Below are 19,868 nucleotides of genomic sequence, written 5' to 3'. Positions count from 1 at the left end.
GGGGGAGCTGTGGCCCGGACACCTCATTGTCTGACAGCCCCTTTACCCCAGCTCGGCTGCACCAAGGGGCTGCGCAGACACCTCCCTGCATGGGAGACCTGCCTCTGGACCACAGTCGTTGGGGCTGGAGCCTCAGCCTGTGGCAGGGGCTGGAGCCTCAGCCTGTGGCAGGACCTGTCAGAAGGGAAGCCGTGGCGGGTTGTCCCTAGGCCCAGCGGAAGCAGGCGGGCAGGAAGTCTCCCCTGTACCTTGCTGAGCTGCCCGCAGAGAGCTGGGGGGGGCCTGCCTTTCTAACCCAGAAGCTGCTCAGCCCCCCACGTGCACAGCAACGGATGAGCAAGAGCCTCTTCCGGCTCCGGGCCGCCTGACGGTGCCCCAGTGGGGGAGGGTACAGTGCCGGCTGACTGCACCCCCCGGGCTGGGGCTCTTCTGCAGGGTAAGGCCAGGTCAGACCCGGTGGGGGGCAAAGACTGACCGCGACCTCCCGCTCCTGCCAGCAGTATTGGGGGGAGGGCAGATCCCATGTGCCAGGGGTGCCTTCCCCATGGGAGGACTTTATTGAATATACCCTGGGCAGGACGAATGAGACATGGGGGGAGGTTACCTGGCCCCGTGGCGGTGTGTTTTGGGGTGGGGGCGGTGCTGGGGGGGGGCAGTAGAAGGCCAAGCCTGTGCCTGCTCTGCCCCCTGTAATCACAAGTCCTATGGCTGCTCTTCTGGGTGCTGCATGGCAGGACAGTGCCTGTTTTCAGCCTGTCCTCATGGCCGAGTCCCTGCTCCAATCACAGCACCGGGGAGAGGGGAGGTGCGGCCTGTGGTGTGACGGGGAGGGGGCGGCTGGTGGGGGGACACCTGGATGAACCCCAAAGCGCAGCATTCTGGCTACTTGTGGTGCAAGGTACCTGGCACTTCTCTAGATGCATGTCCTGGCCAAATGGGCTGTTCCCCTCCCCATCCCTTGGTCCCCGGTAGGTGGGTTGGTGCATGATCCCTGCCCTCAACAGCTGGCACTTAAGACACGTTGCCCGGCTCACCATTGGACAGTTCAATCCAAATCTCCGGCTTCTCGCTGCTCCCCGAGAGGAGCAAGGAACAACCTGCTCTCAGCTGCCCTCTGCACACAGCTGGCTAGGTCCAGCACCCCGGGGTGAACGCAGACAGGCCACTTTCATTTGGGGTCCCATGTGCGGGTAGAAAGCTGTAGGGTCTGGGCAACCAGTGCCTGTCAGGGCATGGGGTCTGGCCAGCCAATGCCCATGGTATCTGAGTGACTGGTTCCCATCAGGCCATGGGGGTCCAGGCTGCAAACTTGAAACAGAATAAAACCCCTGTTTTATTTGTTTTTAAATCTCATTACAAATCTGCTGCTGCTGTTTGTTTGTTTGCAAAACTCTTTTTTCCCCTTGAACCAAACCTGGCTCTGGGTGCCGAACGACACCTCACCCCCACCCCGTTCTTCCTGTTCTCCAGCTGCCTGGTTGCATCCCAGAGGTGGCTGAATCCATCGCTGGCTAGTTTGTAAAGTGCTTCTGGATGCAGGATTCAACTGGTGTGGCTAGAGTCCTGCTCACCCAGCAGTGGGCGCTGCCTGCCCTCTCCCAGAGCCTCATCGCTCTCACGGGCCACCAAATCCCAAAGGACACTGGAGTTTGCTCGGTCTAGGTCCCAGCCCCACCCAGAACATGAGACAGCCAGCGCCATGCTTGCCCCCTGTCATGCAGGGATTAAATGGCTCCCTCCCATGCCAGGGCAGGTTCTGTCTAGATGGCACCTTAAATAACTCAGTGGCTCTAAAGCACCCGGTGATGACACGCTTGGGGGAGCGAGACTGTGGTGGTGGTTGGGGGTGCCCAGGCCAGGCCATGTCGCACGGAGACGGAGCAGGGTCCTGCAGGTGGAGGGTCCAGGGAATCAACCCCACTTTGGCCTCTGCTTCCAACAGGTCCAGGTGGGACGCAGTAGCCCCAGGCACCCTGCGGTCGGCATCATCTCCTCAGTCGCTGCCCCGGTCCTGTCGGGCGAGGCTGGGAGGCCCCGTCACTCTGGGAAGAAGCCCAGTGCACGGGGGAGCATCCCCCCAGGAGGGACGTGTAGGGATTGGCTGGGAGAGGCTGATGGATCCAGCAGGACCGGCTACGCGGGACCTAGTGGGATCAGCTGGGGATCCCTGAGCCGCCCCGTGGGACTTGGACTCGGAGCTCTCTGACCCGCTGCTGGGAATGGAGCCAGACGCTGCCCAGCCCCCCTGCCTGGGCCCTGGCCCTGGCCAACCTTGTCCTGGGAGCTGGGCTGCCACAGCCAGGCCTCGGAGAGCTGGGAGCGGTGACGTCCCGCAGGGGCCGGGGCCCTCCCGGCTTTTCCAAGTCAGGCCCCTGCAGGAGGCGTCAGCCCAGAGGGCCCTTGGCCTCTCGTGCCTCAGCCTGCAGGAGCGGATCAGACGCTTCCAGAAGAGCTTGGCTGCAAGCGAGGAACCCAGCCCCCGGGCCCCCAGCCCCAGGGCCCGGGGGCGGGCGGGCCAGGAGCCGAGGCCCAGTGGAAGGGACTGGCCGCCCCGCAGGAGTGAGGAGAGCGTCCTGTCCAGCAAGGCCCCAGGCTTGTGCCCCAGCAGCTCCAGGCCCCCTGCCCAAAAGGAGCAGACGGAACCAGCTGGGGAGACGCGGCCTCCGCCCGGCAGGGCCAGGGGCCCCAGCGTGGGGCCAGGCTGCTCTGTGCGGGAGCAGGTTCGCTCCATCGAGCTGCGCTTTGGGGCGAGCCAGGCTCCCTGGGCGGCCGCTGCCCCCCGAGGCAGAAGTGGGCTGACGGGGGCCCCAGCAGCTGGGCCCCAGCGAAGCCGGGCAGCCTGGGGTGGGGAGCAGGAGCCACGGCCCCCTGGGAAAGGGCAACGATTCCCCCAGGGTGGTAGGAAAGACAATGCAGCACTTCGCCTGGGGGCACTGAGGGCAGGAGCCAGAGCTCCAGGGCTGCCCCAGGCCCCCCCAGACGCTGGCAGACCCAAGGCGGCCCAGGGGGAAGGTCCAGCTGGTGAGGGGCTGCCGGGGACCGGGCCTGCTGGGGGGCCATTGCAGAGCCACCTGCCCAGGCGTGGACCCCTGACATCCTTCCTGCTCCCTGCAGAGGGCAGGGCCCCAGAGCCGCCCCCAGCCCTGCCCCTCGCTCCCTGGGGCCTGGGGGAGTCCGACAGGGATGACTCTGACCCCACAGAGTCCTCACTCACCACCCCCAGTGAGCAGAGCCAGCCCCACGGCCGGAGCTTCGCCCTCAGGTGGGTAGCCGTGTTGGAGCCGGCCTTGGGGGTGCTCTGGGGTCTCCCCTCCAAGCCATCCTGGGGCTGGGGAGCTCTCACCCCCTTCTGCTATGCTGGGAGGCCTGGCACCCTACCGGTACCAAAGCCAGGGTCACTCCTGTGCCACGTGCCCCTGGCTGGGTGGCACGTGCCCCTGGCTGGGTGGGTGAACATCGCACTGAGAACCCAACGCAGCCACCCTTGGCAGAGCCGGGCAGGACCCAGGAGCTGAGCGGGAGAGGCAGGGAGCAGGGCTCTGCCAGGGTGGGTGAGGGCCTTTGGGGGGCAGCTGGGGTTGGTGCTGGGTGCCTGAACCCTAGGGAGATAGCGGCAGTGCTGGAGGGTGCGTGTGGGTGCTGGGGGGCAGAGGTGTGAGGTGCTGGGGGCAGTGTTGGGGGTGGGGGATGAGTGCTGGGGAGCAGGGTTGGTGGGGGGCAGGCGTGGGTGCTGGGGGGCAGTATTGGGAGGTGGGAGGTGCCAGGAGCAGTGTTGGGGGGTGGGGGCAGGCGTGGGTGCTGGGGGGCAGTGTTGGGAGGTGGGAGGTGCCGGGAGCAGTGTTGGGGGGTGGGGGCAGGCGTGGATGCTGGGGGGCAGTGTTGGGAGGTGGGGGGCAGGCGTGGGTGCTGGGGGGCAGTGTTGGGAGGTGGGAGGTGCTGGGGGCAGTGTTGGTGGGGGCAGGTGTGGGTGCTGGGGGCACCATGGGGGGACGGTCCCCTGGCTGTGATGGGGTTTCTCCTGCCCCCAGCCTGGCCGAGCTGATGGAGTTTGGCCTGGACAGGAAGGAGGCGCCCCTGGATGAGGGATGCTCAGCATCACTGAACTCCAGCCTGTCCAGCCTGTCCGTGGTGTCCCTGATCCCAGCCCAGGACCTGGAGCAGCTGCTGCAGGAGGTGAAGGGCCTGGGAGAGGAGAGCCTGCAGGTATGTGCCACCCGAGGGGCACCGTCTGTCTGTCTGTCTGTCCCCCTCACCCTGCGCACGGGACCCGTCCTTCCGGCTGGGCCCCAGGCCCCAGGCAGGAACGAGCCAGGTTGGGTGGGGTCAGAGTGAAGAGGCTTGGGCCAGGGCTTCGCGTGTGACAGGGGCTCCCCGTCAGGCCGGGGCTCCCGTGTGACCCCCCTGTTGGGCCAGGGCTCTGTGGCGGGCAGGGGCTCCCCGTGTGACCCCCCTGTTGGGCCGGGGCTCTGTGGCGGGCAGGGGCTCCCCGTGTGACCGCCCCGTCGGGCCGGGGCTCTGTGGCGGGCCGGTCAGGGGCCGGGTAGTTAAAACTGATCCTTCCTGCAGCCTGGGATCCAGCTGCCAGAGGAGCACGGGGGGCCGGCCTGGTGCAGCTGGTGCGGGCGTGTCATTGCCCAGTCCAGGTGCCCAGGTACAGACCGGGATGGAGGGGAGCCTTGACCCCCACCTCCGGGGTCTGCAGAGACCCTGGCCCCTAACGCGCCTCTCTCCCAGCAGCACCTCAAGGAGATCCAGGTGGTCGTGCTGCACAAGGACGAGGGGGCCGAGCTGGGCTTCAGCGTCGCAGGGGGGAGCGACCAGCACGAGAGGGTGACGGTGAGTGCCGGGGTCCCCCAGGGAGCAGCAGGGGGAGGGGAGCCTGGGGCCGGCAGGATGAGAGTGGAGGGTGGGCTTTGACTCTAGGGGCTAATGCAGCTCCCTGCCCTGATTCCCTGCAGATCCACCGCGTCTTTGCCAGCGGCCTGGCCGCCCAGGAGGGCACCATCCAGCCGGGGGATGAGGTTCTCTCCATCGACGGGCACTCGCTGACAGGCTGCAGCCATGGGGAGGCGCTGCAAAGGCTGCACCGGGCCCAGGCCGCCCGGCAGGCCATTGTGGTGCTGCGGAAGGGGGCAGTGGATGGGCTCCCCAACGGCTCCCTCCCAGCGCCGGTCCCACAGCCCCCTCCATCAGCACCGGGTGAGTGACGGCCAGACAGGGCCCTGAGCTGAGCAGGGAGGGGCTGGCGTCTGACAGCTCCATCTGTCTGTCTCCCCGCAGACGCCACGGTGAGGCCCATGCAGGTGGTGAAAGATGCCAACGGACTCAGATTCAGCCTGGATGGGGGACGGGGGTCGCTGTAGGGGGACAGGCCTCTGACCGTCAAGAAGATCTTCCAGGGTGAGAGACCGGGGGTGCGGGGGGGGGGGCAGCGTAGGGGTCAGGGCTGCGGAGCTGGCCGAGATGGAGAGGGAGGGAGACAGCGGCGGGGGGAGGCTGACTGGCGAGGGGGGGGGCGCTCTGCTCAGGAGCAGCTCCCAGCCCGTCGCTGCCCTGTGGGTCCCAGCACCTGTGTCATCAGGGGGGCCTGGCTGTACCGTCCCAGCAGCCCCACTGGGGAGAGGACTCAGGGACAAAGCCACCCATTGCAAGCAGAGAAATCCCCCCGCCTCCCGGGCCCTCCCTGCAGTGTGTCTCTCCCCATGGGCCCTGCTTCATCACCCTGGCTGCATGTGGACCCAGTGCAGTCCCCAACACGACATGCCAGCAGCCCCTCGATCCAGGTCCCAGGGTCCAGGCTCGTCACCCTGGTGTCTCCTGCAGGGGGCCCTAAGGACCTACTGCAGCCTGGGGACGAGCTGCTCCAGATCGGGGAGAGGAGCCTGCAGGGGCTGATGTGGCTCGAGGCCTGGCAGCTCATCAGGGCCCTGCCCATGGACCCGTCCAGCTCCTCGTGAGAAAGAGGGGGAAGCCCTGATGGCCGTGAGATCTGCACCCAGACTGGACTTGAGCCCCCAACAGCGCTGGCATCTCCAGATGGCTGGGGCAGACACAGACATGGTTTTCTCTGCTGGGGTCTTGTTTCCTGGGCCTCAGTTTCCCTGTTCATAGAATGAGGAACATAATCCTGCCTTCGTCTGGCCTGTTTATATCACGAGCACTTCAGGGCAGGGACAGTCCCTGGGTGACTGGGCTGCGCCCAACGGGCCCTGATTTGGGTGGGGATCTGGCATGATGGGGACCCTGATCTCGCTCAGGGTCTGTGCCACGCTCAGCACAAGGGGTGCTTTGATTTCGGCTGGGGTCTGTGCATGCCCAGCAGAAGGGGCTCCCTGGTCTCGGTGTCTGGGCCGCGCCCGGCATGACAGAGCCTTGCTCTTGGTGGGGACCACGCCCAGCACAAGGGGCCCCGCTCTCTCTGGGGTGGGGGCCGCGCCCGGCACAAGGGGCCCCGCTCTCTCTGGGGTGGGGGCTGCGCCCGGCACAAGGGCCCCATCTCTCTGGGGTGCGGGCCGCGCCCAGCACAAGGGCCCCATCTCTCTGGGGTGGGGGCCGCGCCCGGCACAAGGGGCCCCGCTCGCTCTGGGGTGGGGGCTGCGCCCGGCACAAGGGCCCCATCTCTCTGGGGTGGGGGCCGCGCCCAGCACAAGGGCCCCATCTCTCTGGGGTGGGGGCCGCGTCCGGCACAAGGGGCCCCGCTCTATCTGGGGTGGGGGCCGCGCCCGGCACAAGGGGCCCCGCTCGCTCTGGGGTGGGGGCCGCGCCCGGCACAAGGGCCCCATCTCTCTGGGGTGGGGGCTGCGCCCGGCACAAGGGGCCCCGCTCTCTCTGGGGTGGGGGCCGCGCCCGGCACAAGGGGCCCCGCTCTCTCTGGGGTGGGGGCCGCGCCCGGCACAAGGGCCCCATCTCTCTGGGGTGGGGGCCGCGCCCGGCACAAGGGCCCCATCTCTCTGGGGTGCGGGCCGCGCCCGGCACAAGGGGCCCATCTCTCTGGGGTGGGGGCAGCGCCCGGCACAAGGGGCCCCATCTCTCTGGGGTGGGGGCAGCGCCCGGCACAAGGGGCCCATCTCTCTGGGGTGGGGGCCGCGCCCGGCACAAGGGGCCCCATCTCTCTGGGGTGGGGGCCGCGCCCGGCACAAGGGGCCCCGCTCTCTCTGGGGTAGGGGCCGCGCCCGGCACAAGGGCCCCATCTCTCTGGGGTGGGGGCAGCGCCTGGCACAAGGGGCCCCGCTCGCTCTGGGGTGGGGGCCGCGTCCGGCACAAGGGGCCCATCTCTCTGGGGTGGGGGCAGCGCCCGGCACAAGGGGCCCCATCTCTCTGGGGTGGGGGCAGCGCCCGGCACAAGGGGCCCATCTCTCTGGGGTGGGGGCCGCGCCCGGCACAAGGGGCCCCGCTCTCTCTGGGGTGGGGGCCGCGCCCGGCACAAGGGGCCCCGCTCGCTCTGGGGTGGGGGCCGCGCCCGGCACAAGGGCCCCATCTCTCTGGGGTGGGGGCCGCGCCCGGCACAAGGGGCCCCGCTCTCTCTGGGGTGGGGGCCGCGCCCGGCACAAGGCCCCATCTCTCTGGGGTGGGGGCAGCGCCCGGCACAAGGGGCCCATCTCTCTGGGGTGGGGGCCGCGCCCGGCACAAGGGGCCCCGCTCTCTCTGGGGTGGGGGCCGCGCCCGGCACAAGGGGCCCCATCTCTCTGGGGTGGGGGCCGCGCCCGGCACAAGGGGCCCCGCTCGCTCTGGGGTGGGGGCCGCGCCCGGCACAAGGGCCCCATCTCTCTGGGGTGGGGGCCGCGCCCGGCACAAGGGGCCCCGCTCTCTCTGGGGTGGGGGCCGCGCCCGGCACAAGGCCCCATCTCTCTGGGGTGGGGGCCGCACCCGGCACAAGGGCCCCATCTCTCTGGGGTGGGGGCCCCGCTCTCTCTGGGGTGGGGGCCGCGCCCGGCACAAGGGCCCCATCTCTCTGGGGTGGGGGCCCCGCTCTCTCTGGGGTGGGGGCCGCGCCCGGCACAAGGGCCCCATCTCTCTGGGGTGGGGGCCGCGCCCGGCACAAGGGGCCCATCTCTCTGGGGTGGGGCCCCCGCTCTCTCTGGGGTGGGGGCCGCGCCCGGCACAAGGGCCCCATCTCTCTGGGGTGGGGGCCCCGCTCTCTCTGGGGTGGGGGCCGCGCCCGGCACAAGGGCCCCATCTCTCTGGGGTGGGGGCCGCGCCCGGCACAAGGGGCCCATCTCTCTGGGGTGGGGCCCCCGCTCTCTCTGGGGTGGGGGCCGCGCCCGGCACAAGGGGCCCATCTCTCTGGGGTGGGGCCCCCGCTCTCTCTGGGGTGGGGGCCGCGCCCGGCACAAGGGCCCCATCTCTCTGGGGTGGGGGCCCCGCTCTCTCTGGGGTGGGGGCCGCGCCCGGCACAAGGGGCCCATCTCTCTGGGGTGGGGGCCGCGCCCGGCACAAGGGCCCCCTCTCTCTGGGGTGGGGGCCGCGCCCGGCACAAGGGGCCCCGCTCTCTGGGGTGGGGGCCCATCTCTCTGGGGTGGGGGCCATGCCCGGCACAAGGGGCCCATCTCTCTGGGGTGGGGGCCCCGCTCTCTCTGGGGTGGGGGCCGCGCCCGGCACAAGGGGCCCCGCTCTCTCTGGGGTGGGGGCCGCGCCCGGCACAAGGGGCCCCGCTCTCTCTGGGGTGGGGGCCGCGCCCGGCACAAGGGCCCCGCTCTCTCTGGGGTGGGGGCCGCGCCCGGCACAAGGGGCCCCGCTCTCTGGGGTGGGGGCCCATCTCTCTGGGGTGGGGGCCGCGCCCGGCACAAGGGGCCCCGCTCTCTGGGGTGGGGGCCCATCTCTCTGGGGTGGGGGCCATGCCCGGCACAAGGGCCCCCTCTCTCTGGGGTGGGGGCCGCGCCCGGCACAAGGGGCCCATCTCTCTGGGGTGGGGGCCATGCCCGGCACAAGGGCCCCCTCTCTCTGGGGTGGGGGCCGCGCCCGGCACAAGGGCCCCGCTCTCTCTGGGGTGGGGGCCGCGCCCGGCACAAGGGGCCCCGCTCTCTGGGGTGGGGGCCCATCTCTCTGGGGTGGGGGCCGCGCCCGGCACAAGGGGCCCATCTCTCTGGGGTGGGGGCCGCGCCCGGCACAAGGGGCCCATCTCTCTGGGGTGGGGGCCCCGCTCTCTCTGGGGTGGGGGCCCCGCTCTCTCTGGGGCTGGGCGGGACATGGCGGGGGAGGGGTAACAAGTACACACATAAAAGGCAGAACAATGGGATGTGTGTGATGCTTTTTACAAGTTGTTACTTTTATTGTTTATGCTAATTTCTGGGGGGCGGGGCGGGAATCCCACGTGTCCCGGTTTGACCCGCCCTCTGCGACCCAAACACAACAACGGGAGGGGCGGGGCCCGGCAGCTGCGCGGGAGAAAAACCCCACAACATTTCACGACTCTTGCGTGATTTGCTTTACGGCGACAGCGGCTGCCTCGGTTTACGGCAGGAGGGAGACTAGGAGCACGACGTGGGAGGTTGCGCTTTGCGGCGGCGCGCCCGAGGAGCGCGGGGAATCGCCCGAGCGTCGGGCCGGTGTCGCTTTACGGCGGCGCGGCGCCACTCAGGCCGCAATCGCCTCCCCGCGACAGGGGGCGGCCGCGCTTTGCGGTCGAGGCGGCAGCGCGACAGAGGAGCCGTCTGGCTTTACGGCAGTAGCGGGATGAGCCTTTACGAGCTGTTCCGCGGGTTCTTCGGCTTCCCGCGGGGCCGCAGGTTCGAGACGCGGAGCCGCCTGGAGCAGCAACGTCCCGCCCGCCGGGCTCGGCCCCCCATGGCCCCCCGGCCCGAGCCCAGCAACCATCTCCCCGGAGCCTGGCCCCGCCCCCCACTCGGGCCCCCCCCCGTGGCCCCCGGAGCCTGGCCCCGCCCCCCACTCGGGCCCCCCCCCGTGGCCCCCGGAGCCTGGCCCCGCCCCCCACTCGGGCCCCCCCCGTGGCCCCCGGAGCCTGGCCCCGCCCCCCACTCGGGCCCCCCCCCCAGAGCCTGGCCCCCGCCCCCCACTCGGGCCCCCCCGTGGCCCCCGGAGCCTGGCCCCGCCCCCTCCTCGGCCCCCCCCTCATCAGCCTGGGGAAGGCCCCCAGAGGTGCCCTGCCTCGGGAGTGGGACATTCCCCCAGAGGTGGGGGGGCCCTTCCCTGGGTGGGGGGGCCCTTCCCTCCCCTCCTAATGCTGATGCCCTTTGCCATGACTCCTTCTCTTCTCCACCCCCCTCATAGGCCCCGAGACCCTTTCTTCGGGGGCATCACCCGGGATGAGGATGAGGAGGACGAATATGATGAAGACGGGGGCCCCTCATTTGGGGTGCGCCCCACCGAGGACTTTGGGTTCAGCTTCAGCGGGATGCGCTTCCATGACAACTTCGGCTTTGGCGAGCTTTTCCGTGACTTTAACGAGCTCTTCAACGAGATGGGGGCCTGGACTCTGCCCTGCCAGCCTTTCGGTAGGGTGCTGCGCCAGGCCGGGAGCAGGGCTGGGATCGGCAGGGTCCAGGGGCTGCTGCTGGGCCTTTCTCTGTATGGGGCTGGGATCGGCTCTGAGCAGACAGCTCCATCGACCGTGGTTTCTCTAGCCCCTGCTGTTTATGATTGGCATCCTCTGCTGGAGTGAGCGCGTAGAGATAATGGGCTGCGAGTCAGGATTGAGGGGCACCAGCAGCCCTGCGGTGGAGGTAGCCCAGGGTTGGGACAGCAGCATGGGGGGATACACGTCACGGCTGAGGGCCGTTGTTAGAACAGGGGTGTGATGTGCTGCTTTCCCTCTCTGCTCCCTAGAGCTTCCTGCCACTGAGGCTGCCCCAGCTGCCTCGGGCCACTTGAGTGAGGAGCAGAAACGGCGGGCGCTGCGGGACTCGATGCTCAAATATCCAGACAGTCACCAGCCCAGGATCTCTGAAGAGGGCACAGTCCCTGGGAGGGACTTGGGGGATGGTGCGGGCCTGGCAGCCCCAGGCGTGAAGCCTTGGCAGCCGTTTGCTGGGGTGAGTGAACACGCGAGCTCCAGCTCAGGGATGCAGCTCGCAGCCTTCACGTCTGGGTCTCACAGCAGCCATCTCTCTCTCATTGCTAGCATGGCAGGGGCGCTGCCCATGCTCTCTGTCAGTACCTCCTTAGGGATAGCAGAGGCCCTCCTGGCAGGTGCTAGCATAAGCTGGTGGGCAGAGGCCTCCCCAGAAGGTAAGGCAGGTCTGTAACAAGCCATCAGAGGCCCCATCGCTTGCTCTGTATGCCACTGTAATGCCCCCACCCCTGTTAACTGGCTCTTTGCTTTCCATAATAGCTGGGAGAGATGCATCTGGCTCCCCCGAGTGCCAGAGAGGACAAAGGTCAGTGCCGATCGAGTCTGGTGGCAGCTTGTGCCCTGCGGGGACTGCATGATGATCTGAGCTTTGGGAGGAGGGTGCAGCTGGGACCCCCAGCCTGGCAGAGAGGCCAGGCCAGGCTGTGCTGGCTGTGGTAGGTGCTGTTCCAGAGCTCTCTGGACTGGGAGGGGACATCAGAGCCCTGAGACCCAAACTGCTGCACAGTCTGAGGCGGGTGCCCCAGCAGGTGGTTTGGCACGTGAGACACATCTTGGTGTTGCTGCTGCAGCGCCCCACTCTCTCCCGGGCCCTTCCCAGGATGGGGTCCCTGAGCTCCTGGAGGGAGATGCTTTGCCTGTGCTCCTGCCTTATGCACGTCCATCCTCTGCACAGATCTGGATTCCCGAGTCTCCTCGGAGGGGCTGGAGACGGTCCTGAGACCAGGCGAGCCAAAGGCCCACTCTTATTTCCAGAGCGTGTCCGTCACCACGGTGACGGGGCCCGATGGGGTGAGTGCTGCAGGGCCAGGGATCACAGGAGTGACTCCTCGGGGCTGTGTCGGGAAGGGCCGTCTCCTCTTCTCTCATTAGGGGCTTGCAAACGTGGTCCTGGGAGCGGGGTGTGTTCAGTGTGGCTCCTGCAGGCGGCAGGTGCGGCCCTCAGTGCAGTCACAGTTCCCACCCTGCACTGCCTGCCATGCCTCCTGGCTGCCGGTGACTTGGGCTTCTGCGGAGGGGCAGGGCTGCTCCAGGCTGGGTGTGACAAGGGCCTGCTGTCCCGTCCTCAGACCGTGGAGGAGCGTCGGACAGTGCAGGACAGTCAGGGGCGCAGAGAGACCGTCGTCACCCGCCGCAGAGGAGACCAGACCCTTGTCACCACCATCCCGGAGGGCGGGCAGGGCAAGGACCCTCGGGAGGAGGACACCATCCCAGATGACGGTGAGTGTGGACCAGGTGCTTCCTGTGTGGTGGGGCTGGGGGCAGGTGGTGATTGGAGCCAGTGGGGGAGTTAGGAAGAGGGCCAGGCCCAGCAGGGTTCTTGGGGACTGTCCGGGAGCGCCCAGCTCCACTGATCCCTTTCTTCTTTTCTCCAGAGGAGCTGGCGCAGTTTGTGGGTGACTGGCAGCAGCAGAGGAGGCTCCGCACTCCAGACCTGGGCGACCCCTTCTCCTTCCTGGAGACCTTCTTCCGTGGCTGGTTCTCAAGCCGATAGCCCTGGCCTCCCTCGGAGCATCCCTGGGAGTCTCCGTACGTAACCCTGGGAGAGGGAGTGCCAGGCACAGACATCCCTACTTCCTAGGCACTGGAAGAGGGCGTCTTTCCAGTCTGCAGTGCCAGGGGAGAGGCCAGCTCCTCAGGGCCTGGGCCCAGGCTGTGGCAGCCGCTTGGGGGCTCTCGGATGGGGGAGGAAGAAGCCCTGTTGAGTCTCCTGTGCTTAGGGTGGGGCAGCAGGCTCAGGGAAGGGGTGTTGATAGTTCACCTGGTCCAACAGGTGGGGGCTGGCTGGCTGGCTGGTGGCTCTGCCCCATTGCAAGCCTGGCAGGTGCTTGCTCCCTTGGCTGTAGGGGACACCTGCCATTCTTCTGGGTCTGCTGCTGGATGTGGGGGTGAGCACCAGGGGGCACTTTCACTCCAGCTGCCCTATATTGCAGGCATGTCTGAACCCCAGCAGCGAAACCCGAGGCTACGCCAGGCCCTGGTACCCTGTGCTGGACGGGCTGCCTGCTTTCCAGGGGGATCACTGAGCTGCAGTCCCCTCCTGCCCCTGCGGGGGGTGCCACGTACATGCAGAGGAATAAAGTCCATTTATGCCACAGGCTTGATGTGAGCTGTTTGGGAGCGCCTGGTACCCACCAGTGCAGGGCAGAGCCCCTGTGCCACTCACTCTGGGGGAGCTAGAGTAGAGAGGGAACCAGTCCTGGGTGCTCGAAGGGTTGGCACCTCCCCTCTCATTTGCAGCCACTGGCAGGAGTGAGGTGGGGTTGGTGGCCTGCCTGGGCACAGGGCTGGCACCTGCCAGTGGGAAGTGATGGGCATGCACCAGCTCTGAGGGCTGTGTGGCTCTGGGAGAATGGAGACCCCTTAGCCGGGTGCTCAAGGCAGCAGCCGCTGGCGCTGAGCCTGGGGCGAGGGCACGGCCCTAGGTGTGGGGAGCGGGGCTGTTCAGGGACAGAGCTCAAGCTTCCCCCAGCTGCTGGAGCATCCCCTGAGGGGTGGAGAACCCTCGGCCCAGAGGCGAACACCCCTGTGGCAAACGGCTCAGGGGCATTGCTGGCAGCAGGGCCTGCCCACCCTGGCTCTGTGCCTTCCTGCCTGCACTGCCCCTACCTAAGCCAGCTAATTACACACACCCTGGCTCTGCTAACACCTCCCCTGGGCCCTTCTCTGGGGCTGGGGCTGTTCCAAGGCCAGTTTAATTAGCGCTCCTGAAATGCCAGAGCCGTCTGCCTGGCACGTTGCAGTCAGGGCAGGGACAAGCTGCAGGAGGAGCAGGTCAGGACTGAAGAGCACAGCAGTGTGGTGGGAGCCTACACAGTACTCAGCAAGACCCATATGGACTGATCAGGGGTATAAACGTCGGGCACTCTGACCCATTTGGGGGTCATCAAACCCCTTGCTGCTGTAGGGAGGAGGTTGCTGTCCCTGCCCCAGGATCATAGTGGGGCTTATCTGTGTGTGTGTGTCTGCGATGAAGTGGGACTGTTCTTAATGTTTCCTCTGAATAGTGTGGGGGTGCCTCAGTTTCCCCTAGGCAATTCTTAAGTCTCTAGGGGGTGGGATAAGGGGGTGTAATTGTTGCAGAGCAAAGGGCCAGGATACCTAAATGGCCGACATTCTGTCTCCTGGCAACTGATGGCCTGGGCCCTTCCCCCCTGCAAGGTGAGAGCTAAAGGGTTGGAGAACAAAGGAATCAGGTGGCCTCCTGGCCGGGGAAAGGGACAAAGCCCAGAGGAGGAGGGGCTGGAGGGAGTTTCAGTTTGCGTCTGGCTGGGACATGGAGTGAAGTGCAGACGGGGTTGTCTAGCTCACTGCCCCACAAAATGGACCTGGCTGAGGGGTCCTGTTCTCTGCTACAAGCTCTGTGTTGGACCTTGTCCCTGTCGTCTAATAAACCTTCAGTTTTGCTGGCTGGCTGAGAGTCACGTCTGACTGCGGAGCTGGAGGGCAGGACCCTCTGGCTTCCCTGGGGACCCCGCCTGGGCAGACTTGCTGTGGGAAGCGCACGGAGGGGCAGAGGAGGCTGAAGGCTCTGAGGTCAGACCCAGGAAGGGGGAAGCCAGGTGAGCTGTGTGGCCTGAAGACAGGCTGCTGCCAGAGAGGAGACTTCCCCAGGGTCCTGCCTGGCTTTGTGGGGAGCAGGTCCAGAGCATCGCCTGGGGACTCCGGGACAGTGTCCAAGCACCCTGCGGTTGTGGGGAACAAACAGGGTCCCAGGAACGCTGTTGATTTCGCTGCAGAGGCCGGGAGGCAGCGCGTGTCCCCGATGAGCCCCGGAGAGGAGTCATAGGGAACCCCGGTGCATGAGGTCTGACCTCATGCCACGAGGCGCTGAGCATCCTGGGTACTGCTATGCTATAACTCGCCTCTGGGGGCATGGAGCTGAGAGGCAGTCTGTGCTGAGACCATGCCACCCACCCTGCTGGGGGCACCATGCAGGGCAGGCTGCTGCAGCCCCTTTCCCCTGTCCCAAAACCAAGGTCACAGCATGTGCCCCCACCTCAGGCTGCACTCAGCCAAGAACCCCATCCGGAGCCCTCAAGCTGGGCTGAACTGGCATGAAATGGGGTCACCAGGAGCCACCTGGGGCCACTGCTCCCTGCGGAGCTGCAGCCAGTGGAGACTACAGCCCCCAGCATGCACTCCTCCTGGCCACGACCATGGTCACCTTCCCGCATGGCCCAGGGTCTAAGAACTGGAGAGAGGCAGAGGTGCCCCCGGGCCCTGAATGGGTCAGCCTCCAGCATCTGTCTGTCAGTCACGCTGTCTCCTGTCTGTCTGCTCCAACACATGGGCCGTGTGGTCCTGCAGGTCCCCTAGGGGTGCGTACTGGCCTGCTCCCCGCCTCCCCCCATTGCCCTGTGGGGGCTGGGACTTGGGCAGATCAGCTCCCTGTCCCTGTAGTTGCTCTGGCAGGTGATGGGCACAGACCTGCTGAAGCTGGGCATCATGAATGCAGGAACAAGGGCATCCCCCAGGGGCCATGGGGCTGCTGGTTCTGTCTAGGGGCCTCTCCAGGGGCTCCCACTGCAGCTGTGCCAGCCCTGGGACTTCAGGCCACGACTCCGTATACTTGGCAGGCTGGGGCGCCCAGGTCTTCAGGAGGGTGTGAAGGCAAAACCCCTCTGGCTGGCGGGGGTGCTCTGGGCACCAGGCCAGCCCCAAGGCGCTGTGGGGGTCAGAAGGGGCTCAGGGCCCCAGCCTGCAGCTAGAGGAAAGGGGATAGTGAAAACCCTGGGCCCCATCTCCTTGGCAGACCATCTCCTGGGTGGGGCCAGGGGAGGGAAGATTCCCGCCTAGTTCCCTGTAGCTGGTCAGAGGGAGCTCGATCCCCATGGAGGGGGAGGCCTGCGATGGCCGGGGGGAGGGCGGCATGTCTCTGGACTGTGCCCTGCCCCTGAGCCCTTCAGCCAACGGGAAATGTACCCAGTGCCGGTGGGTGGGAGCTCCTGCCTGTGTGGGGTGGGCTGGCCGGGGGCACAGTCCCTGCCCTCCAGCAGCTGCCGCCCCCTCCTGCGTCCTAGTATCCCCCACGCCTGGCCGGATCTGGCTCAGGAGCACCCTCCCCTTTTTGATTACCCCGGGGCCCCAGCTGCTGCATTGCTGGGCTTGGGTGCAGCATTGCATGCTGGGACTTCAGCTCCTGCCAGCTGCACTTGAACCCGGACTTCAGTCCGCTCTGGTTTGCAGCATGGCCCCCCGCGAAAGTCTGTGCCAGGGCTGGGCTGTGGCCCCTGGGCCACCCCCCTCCCTGCATCCCAGAGCCCAGCATGTGCTCGGTGTAACGCCCTCCTCCCACCAGCACCCTGGCTGCGCGTCCCTGGGCACGTCTGACCTGGGCGCTCTCCCCTGGTGCTGGCAATGGCTGGAGGGGGCGCTGCCCTCTACCAGCTGTTCGTGGAGTGGAACGGCCCCTGGGAGTTGCCCAGGGAAAGCCCCAGCTGAGAGCAGAGATGGGCTGAGCTTTGCCACCCACCCTTGGGGGGGAGGCTGGGCCAGGCAGGGCTCAGTCACGGGGCCCCCCAGCCTCGGGGTAGGAGGGACGTGAAATTTTTCTGTGCTTAATGCCCCCTGGTGAAGCCTGTGCAGACACATGTCTGAGCCGCAGTCCCTGCCTGTAGCATCCCCGAGGGGCAGCCTGCTGTTAGAGGGGGCAGACACGGGCAGATCGAAGGCTCCAGGGAAATCCCAAGCAGAGATGGTACAGGCTGGCATGCAATCAGGTGAGAAGGGATCGGGGACAGCACTCTTACCTCACTGGCGACCCGAGATCCCCAGGCCTGGCAGCACTGCAGACTGGGAGAAGTGCCTGGCTACTCTGCAAGTCAGTGGCTGGGGAAATTAACCAGCAGGTCCCATCCTGGCAAGAGCAACTGATGGATTCCAGTGCGATTGGCAGCTGCTCGGTGCAGGACGCTGGGCTTCCTCAGGCATCCTCGTGTGTGGATCCAAGGGAGTTCTCGGTCCTTCCCCCTCACCTGCAGTATAGACATGAAATGGCCAGCGGCTGGCACTCCTGGGCCCTGAGCTGGCCACAGCACAGACATGCTGGTAATCGTGGCATCAGTAACTGTCCTTAGGGCCAGAGCAGAAGTTCTGCTCTTGCACATCAGAAAATAGCCAGAGGACACGGGGGGGCGGGCAGGGGTGTGGCTGGTTCAGTGCAACAGGGCTGTGGGCTTGAAAATGGGGATGGAGGAGGGGAGTCCAGGGGGCTACAGCCTGGGATTGAGGGCAGCAGCAGGGCTATGTAGCCAGCATTATTCAGTTTCTGCACAGGGGGCCCCTTTAGGGTATGGGTTTGCAGCCTGCCACTGAGCCAAGCCACTGCCTGGGGCTCCAGGTTGGCTCAGTCTCTGCCTCCTACAGACCCAGCTCCCCCCAGCACGGGAAGCGAAAGCCGAGGCATCTTGTCCCATCCCTGACCCTGCTGCTGGCTGCCCCGCTATCTCCCCCGCCCCACCCTTGGCAGGCTCACAGCCTGGCAGGGCGGGCAGCCAGCAAGCACGATGCCAGCACGCCTGGCCCTGGTGCAGCATCTCCCAGGGTGTGCGTGTGCCCCACTAGAGGCCGCCACTGCCCCTCGCACATTGGCTTGTACACACACGCCAGCTGCGGCATTCCTGGCCTTCTAGGAGTGCCCAAGAATGTGAGCTGAGCAGGGCGGGAGGCAGAAGCTGGGGCCTGCTCAGACCCTGGGCTGCTTCCTCCCTAGATCCCAGTGCAGCAAACCCCAGGGGGGCTCGGCTGAACCAGGCATGGGGCAATGTGGAAGGGGAAGCCAGAGCAGTGGCTGGCCCAGGTCCCGGTTGGGAAGGGCCTGGAGGAAGCAGGGTGTGCAGGGCAGCGGAATTCCCCCTCTGAGAAATCCCTGAGCCTGCTACTCTAGGACTCCCAGAGTCACCGGCACCTTAGGAGCTGGGGCAGTCTGGGCTGCTTAGCCTGGTCCAGGCTCTGAGCTGAGGTAGCTCCAGGGGCCCGGCCAGGCTTGTGCCTGACTGTTCCCTAGGGCTGGGGTGTAAATGTCCCCCAGCTGCCCCCCAGCCCGTTATAAACCTTTGTGACTCCCACCCCTTCCCTCCTAGCCATCCCCACTCATCCCATCCACCTCCATGCTAAAGGCAGCCTCCTGCTGGGGGGGGGGGGGGGGGGGATAAACAGCTGCCACCACTAGTCAGAGGTGGCTGCTCTGCAGTGAGGGACGAGGTGGTCGTAGGGACAGAGCCAGCCAATGTGGCGCGTGGGGGGGGGTAAGGCTGGCAGAGGCTACTGGACCCAGCACGCAGTGCAGCCCGGCTGTGTCTGCGTCACACCCCAGAACTGCTGCCATCTCCGTGTGTGGCTGGCACGGGGCCCCGGGGGTGGGCAGCAGGAGGGCGTCCCCTGCTGGCCGTACCAGTCACTACAGCACTGTATAGGGTGTAGCCCACACAGCAGGCTCCCGGCCTGGGTCAGGGGGTGGGCGTGTGGTACCTGGTGGGAGCGCTGACGTTAATCGTTAGAAGCTGGGTGATGCTGCATGCCGGTAGGCGGCATTGCCAGGCGCGGACTGAGCGTGTGCCGCCCTGAGCAGCCGCCTGGTGATGAGTTCAGAAACAGATGAATGTCAGGGTGAGCAGGTAGTGATATTTTGACTGGACGCACTTCTGCAGGGGACAGGGCCCGGCTTTCCAGCTTTCGCCCAGCGTTGCCACAGGTAACATAGGATTCCCAGGTCTGGAGAAGAGCTGCCTTGCTCCAGACTTTCTCCCTTTTAGGGGCTGGTTCCATAAAAGATCTTCCCTCACCCACCTTGTCGCTGGGACCACTGGGCACAACAGCACCACGGGCAGAGAAGGAGCCGGGCAGGCCAGGTAACGAGATGGGTCCAGAGGGGCGGCCGGGTCCCAGGTCAGCGCAGAGCTAGCCGGGGAAGGAGCCGGGTCCCAGGTCAGCGCAGAGTTAGCCGGGGAAGGAGCCAGGCGGCCAGGCACCAGGCCCAGCTAGCCAGAGAAGGGGCTGGGTCCCAGGTCGGTGCCCAGCTAGCCGGGGAAGGAGCCGGGCGTCCGGGTCCCAGGTCGGTGCCCAGCTAGCCGGGGAAGGAGCCGGGCTAGCCGGGTCCCAGGTCGGTGCCCAGCTAGCCGGGGAAGGAGCCAGGCGGCCGGGTCCCAGGTCGGTGCCCAGCTAGCCGGGGAAGGAGCCGGGCGGCCGGGTCCCAGGTCGGTGCCCAGCTAGCCGGGGAAGGAGCCGGGCGGCCGGGTCCCAGGTCGGTGCCCAGCTAGCCGGGGAAGGAGCCGGGCGGCCGGGTCCCAGGTCGGTGCCCAGCTAGCCGGGGAAGGAGCCGGGCGGCCGGGTCCCAGGTCGGTGCCCAGCTAGCCGGGGAAGGAGCCGGGCGGCCGGGTCCCAGGTCGGTGCCCAGCTAGCCGGGGAAGGAGCCGGGCGGCCGGGTCCCAGGTCGGTGCCCAGCTAGCCGGGGAAGGAGCCGGGCGGCCGGGTCCCAGGTCGGTGCCCAGCTAGCCGGGGAAGGAGCCGGGCGGCCGGGTCCCAGGTCGGTGCCCAGCTAGCCGGGGAAGGAGCCGGGCGGCCGGGTCCCAGGTCGGTGCCCAGCTAGCCGGGGAAGGAGCCGGGCGGCCGGGTCCCAGGTCGGTGCCCAGCTAGCCGGGGAAGGAGCCGGGCGAGCCGGGTACCAGGTCGGTGCCCAGCAAGCCGGGGAAGGAGCCGGGCGGCCGTGTCCCAGGTCGGTGCCCAGCTAGCCGGGGAAGGGGCTAGCGGGGGGCTGGAGAGGGAAGGGTCCAGGCAGCCCAGACGGGGGGTACAGGGGCCAGCGGCTGCACAGGGCGCTCTGGGGGGACCAGGATCGGTT

At 67.3% G+C, this 19,868-nt stretch overlaps 2 protein-coding genes across 4 annotated transcripts; both read left to right on the top strand.

Moving 5' to 3' along the window:
- The first annotated feature begins 230 nt into the window (after nucleotides 1-230).
- Nucleotides 231-6,125, top strand: LOC140902652 (uncharacterized). Its single transcript, XM_078850471.1, has 7 exons — nucleotides 231-436; nucleotides 1,943-3,262; nucleotides 4,062-4,203; nucleotides 4,738-4,836; nucleotides 4,959-5,199; nucleotides 5,281-5,400; nucleotides 5,824-6,125. Exons 2-6 carry the CDS (start codon nucleotides 2,220-2,222, stop codon nucleotides 5,361-5,363), a joined length of 1,608 nt encoding a protein of 535 aa, XP_078706597.1. The 5' UTR covers nucleotides 231-436; nucleotides 1,943-2,219; the 3' UTR covers nucleotides 5,364-5,400; nucleotides 5,824-6,125.
- Nucleotides 6,126-9,415: 3,290 nt separating this feature from the next.
- Nucleotides 9,416-14,439, top strand: HAX1 (HCLS1 associated protein X-1). 3 transcript variants are annotated; one of them, XM_073323640.2, is made up of 8 exons: nucleotides 9,428-9,725; nucleotides 10,228-10,451; nucleotides 10,783-10,988; nucleotides 11,288-11,333; nucleotides 11,703-11,818; nucleotides 12,097-12,247; nucleotides 12,403-12,556; nucleotides 12,961-13,122. In XM_073323640.2, exons 1-7 carry the CDS (start codon nucleotides 9,673-9,675, stop codon nucleotides 12,519-12,521), a joined length of 915 nt encoding a protein of 304 aa, XP_073179741.2. In that variant the 5' UTR covers nucleotides 9,428-9,672; the 3' UTR covers nucleotides 12,522-12,556; nucleotides 12,961-13,122. The 3 variants fall into 3 exon arrangements, with proteins under 3 accessions (XP_073179738.2, XP_073179742.2, XP_073179741.2); XM_073323637.2 differs by lacking the exon at nucleotides 12,097-12,247 and having other exon boundaries at nucleotides 9,416-9,725; nucleotides 12,961-14,439; XM_073323641.2 differs by lacking the exon at nucleotides 12,403-12,556 and having other exon boundaries at nucleotides 9,419-9,725; nucleotides 12,961-14,439.
- The last annotated feature ends 5,429 nt before the right edge of the window (nucleotides 14,440-19,868 follow it).

The sequence above is a fragment of the Lepidochelys kempii genome, chromosome 24 (genome assembly GCF_965140285.1).
Source record: "Lepidochelys kempii isolate rLepKem1 chromosome 24, rLepKem1.hap1, whole genome shotgun sequence".
In the NCBI taxonomy this organism is placed as follows: Eukaryota; Metazoa; Chordata; order Testudines; family Cheloniidae; genus Lepidochelys; species Lepidochelys kempii.
This window is presented reverse-complemented; position numbering and strand designations above follow the sequence as displayed.

Excerpts from the sequence above, each read along its gene's own strand:
- LOC140902652 (XM_078850471.1), top strand. The coding sequence starts at position 2,220 with ATGGAGCCAGACGCTGCCCAGCCCCCCTGCCTGGGCCCTGGCCCTGGC. Across the intron at positions 3,263-4,061 it reads GGCCGGAGCTTCGCCCTCAG|GAAGGAGGCGCCCCTGGATG; the intron begins GTGGGTAGCCGT and ends TGGCCTGGACAG. Across the intron at positions 5,200-5,280 it reads GCCCCCTCCATCAGCACCGG|ACGCCACGGTGAGGCCCATG; the intron begins GTGAGTGACGGC and ends GTCTCCCCGCAG.
- HAX1 (XM_073323637.2), top strand. The coding sequence starts at position 9,673 with ATGAGCCTTTACGAGCTGTTCCGCGGGTTCTTCGGCTTCCCGCGGGGC. Across the intron at positions 10,452-10,782 it reads TCTGCCCTGCCAGCCTTTCG|AGCTTCCTGCCACTGAGGCT; the intron begins GTAGGGTGCTGC and ends TCTGCTCCCTAG. Across the intron at positions 12,557-12,960 it reads GAGCATCCCTGGGAGTCTCC|GCATGTCTGAACCCCAGCAG; the intron begins GTACGTAACCCT and ends CCTATATTGCAG.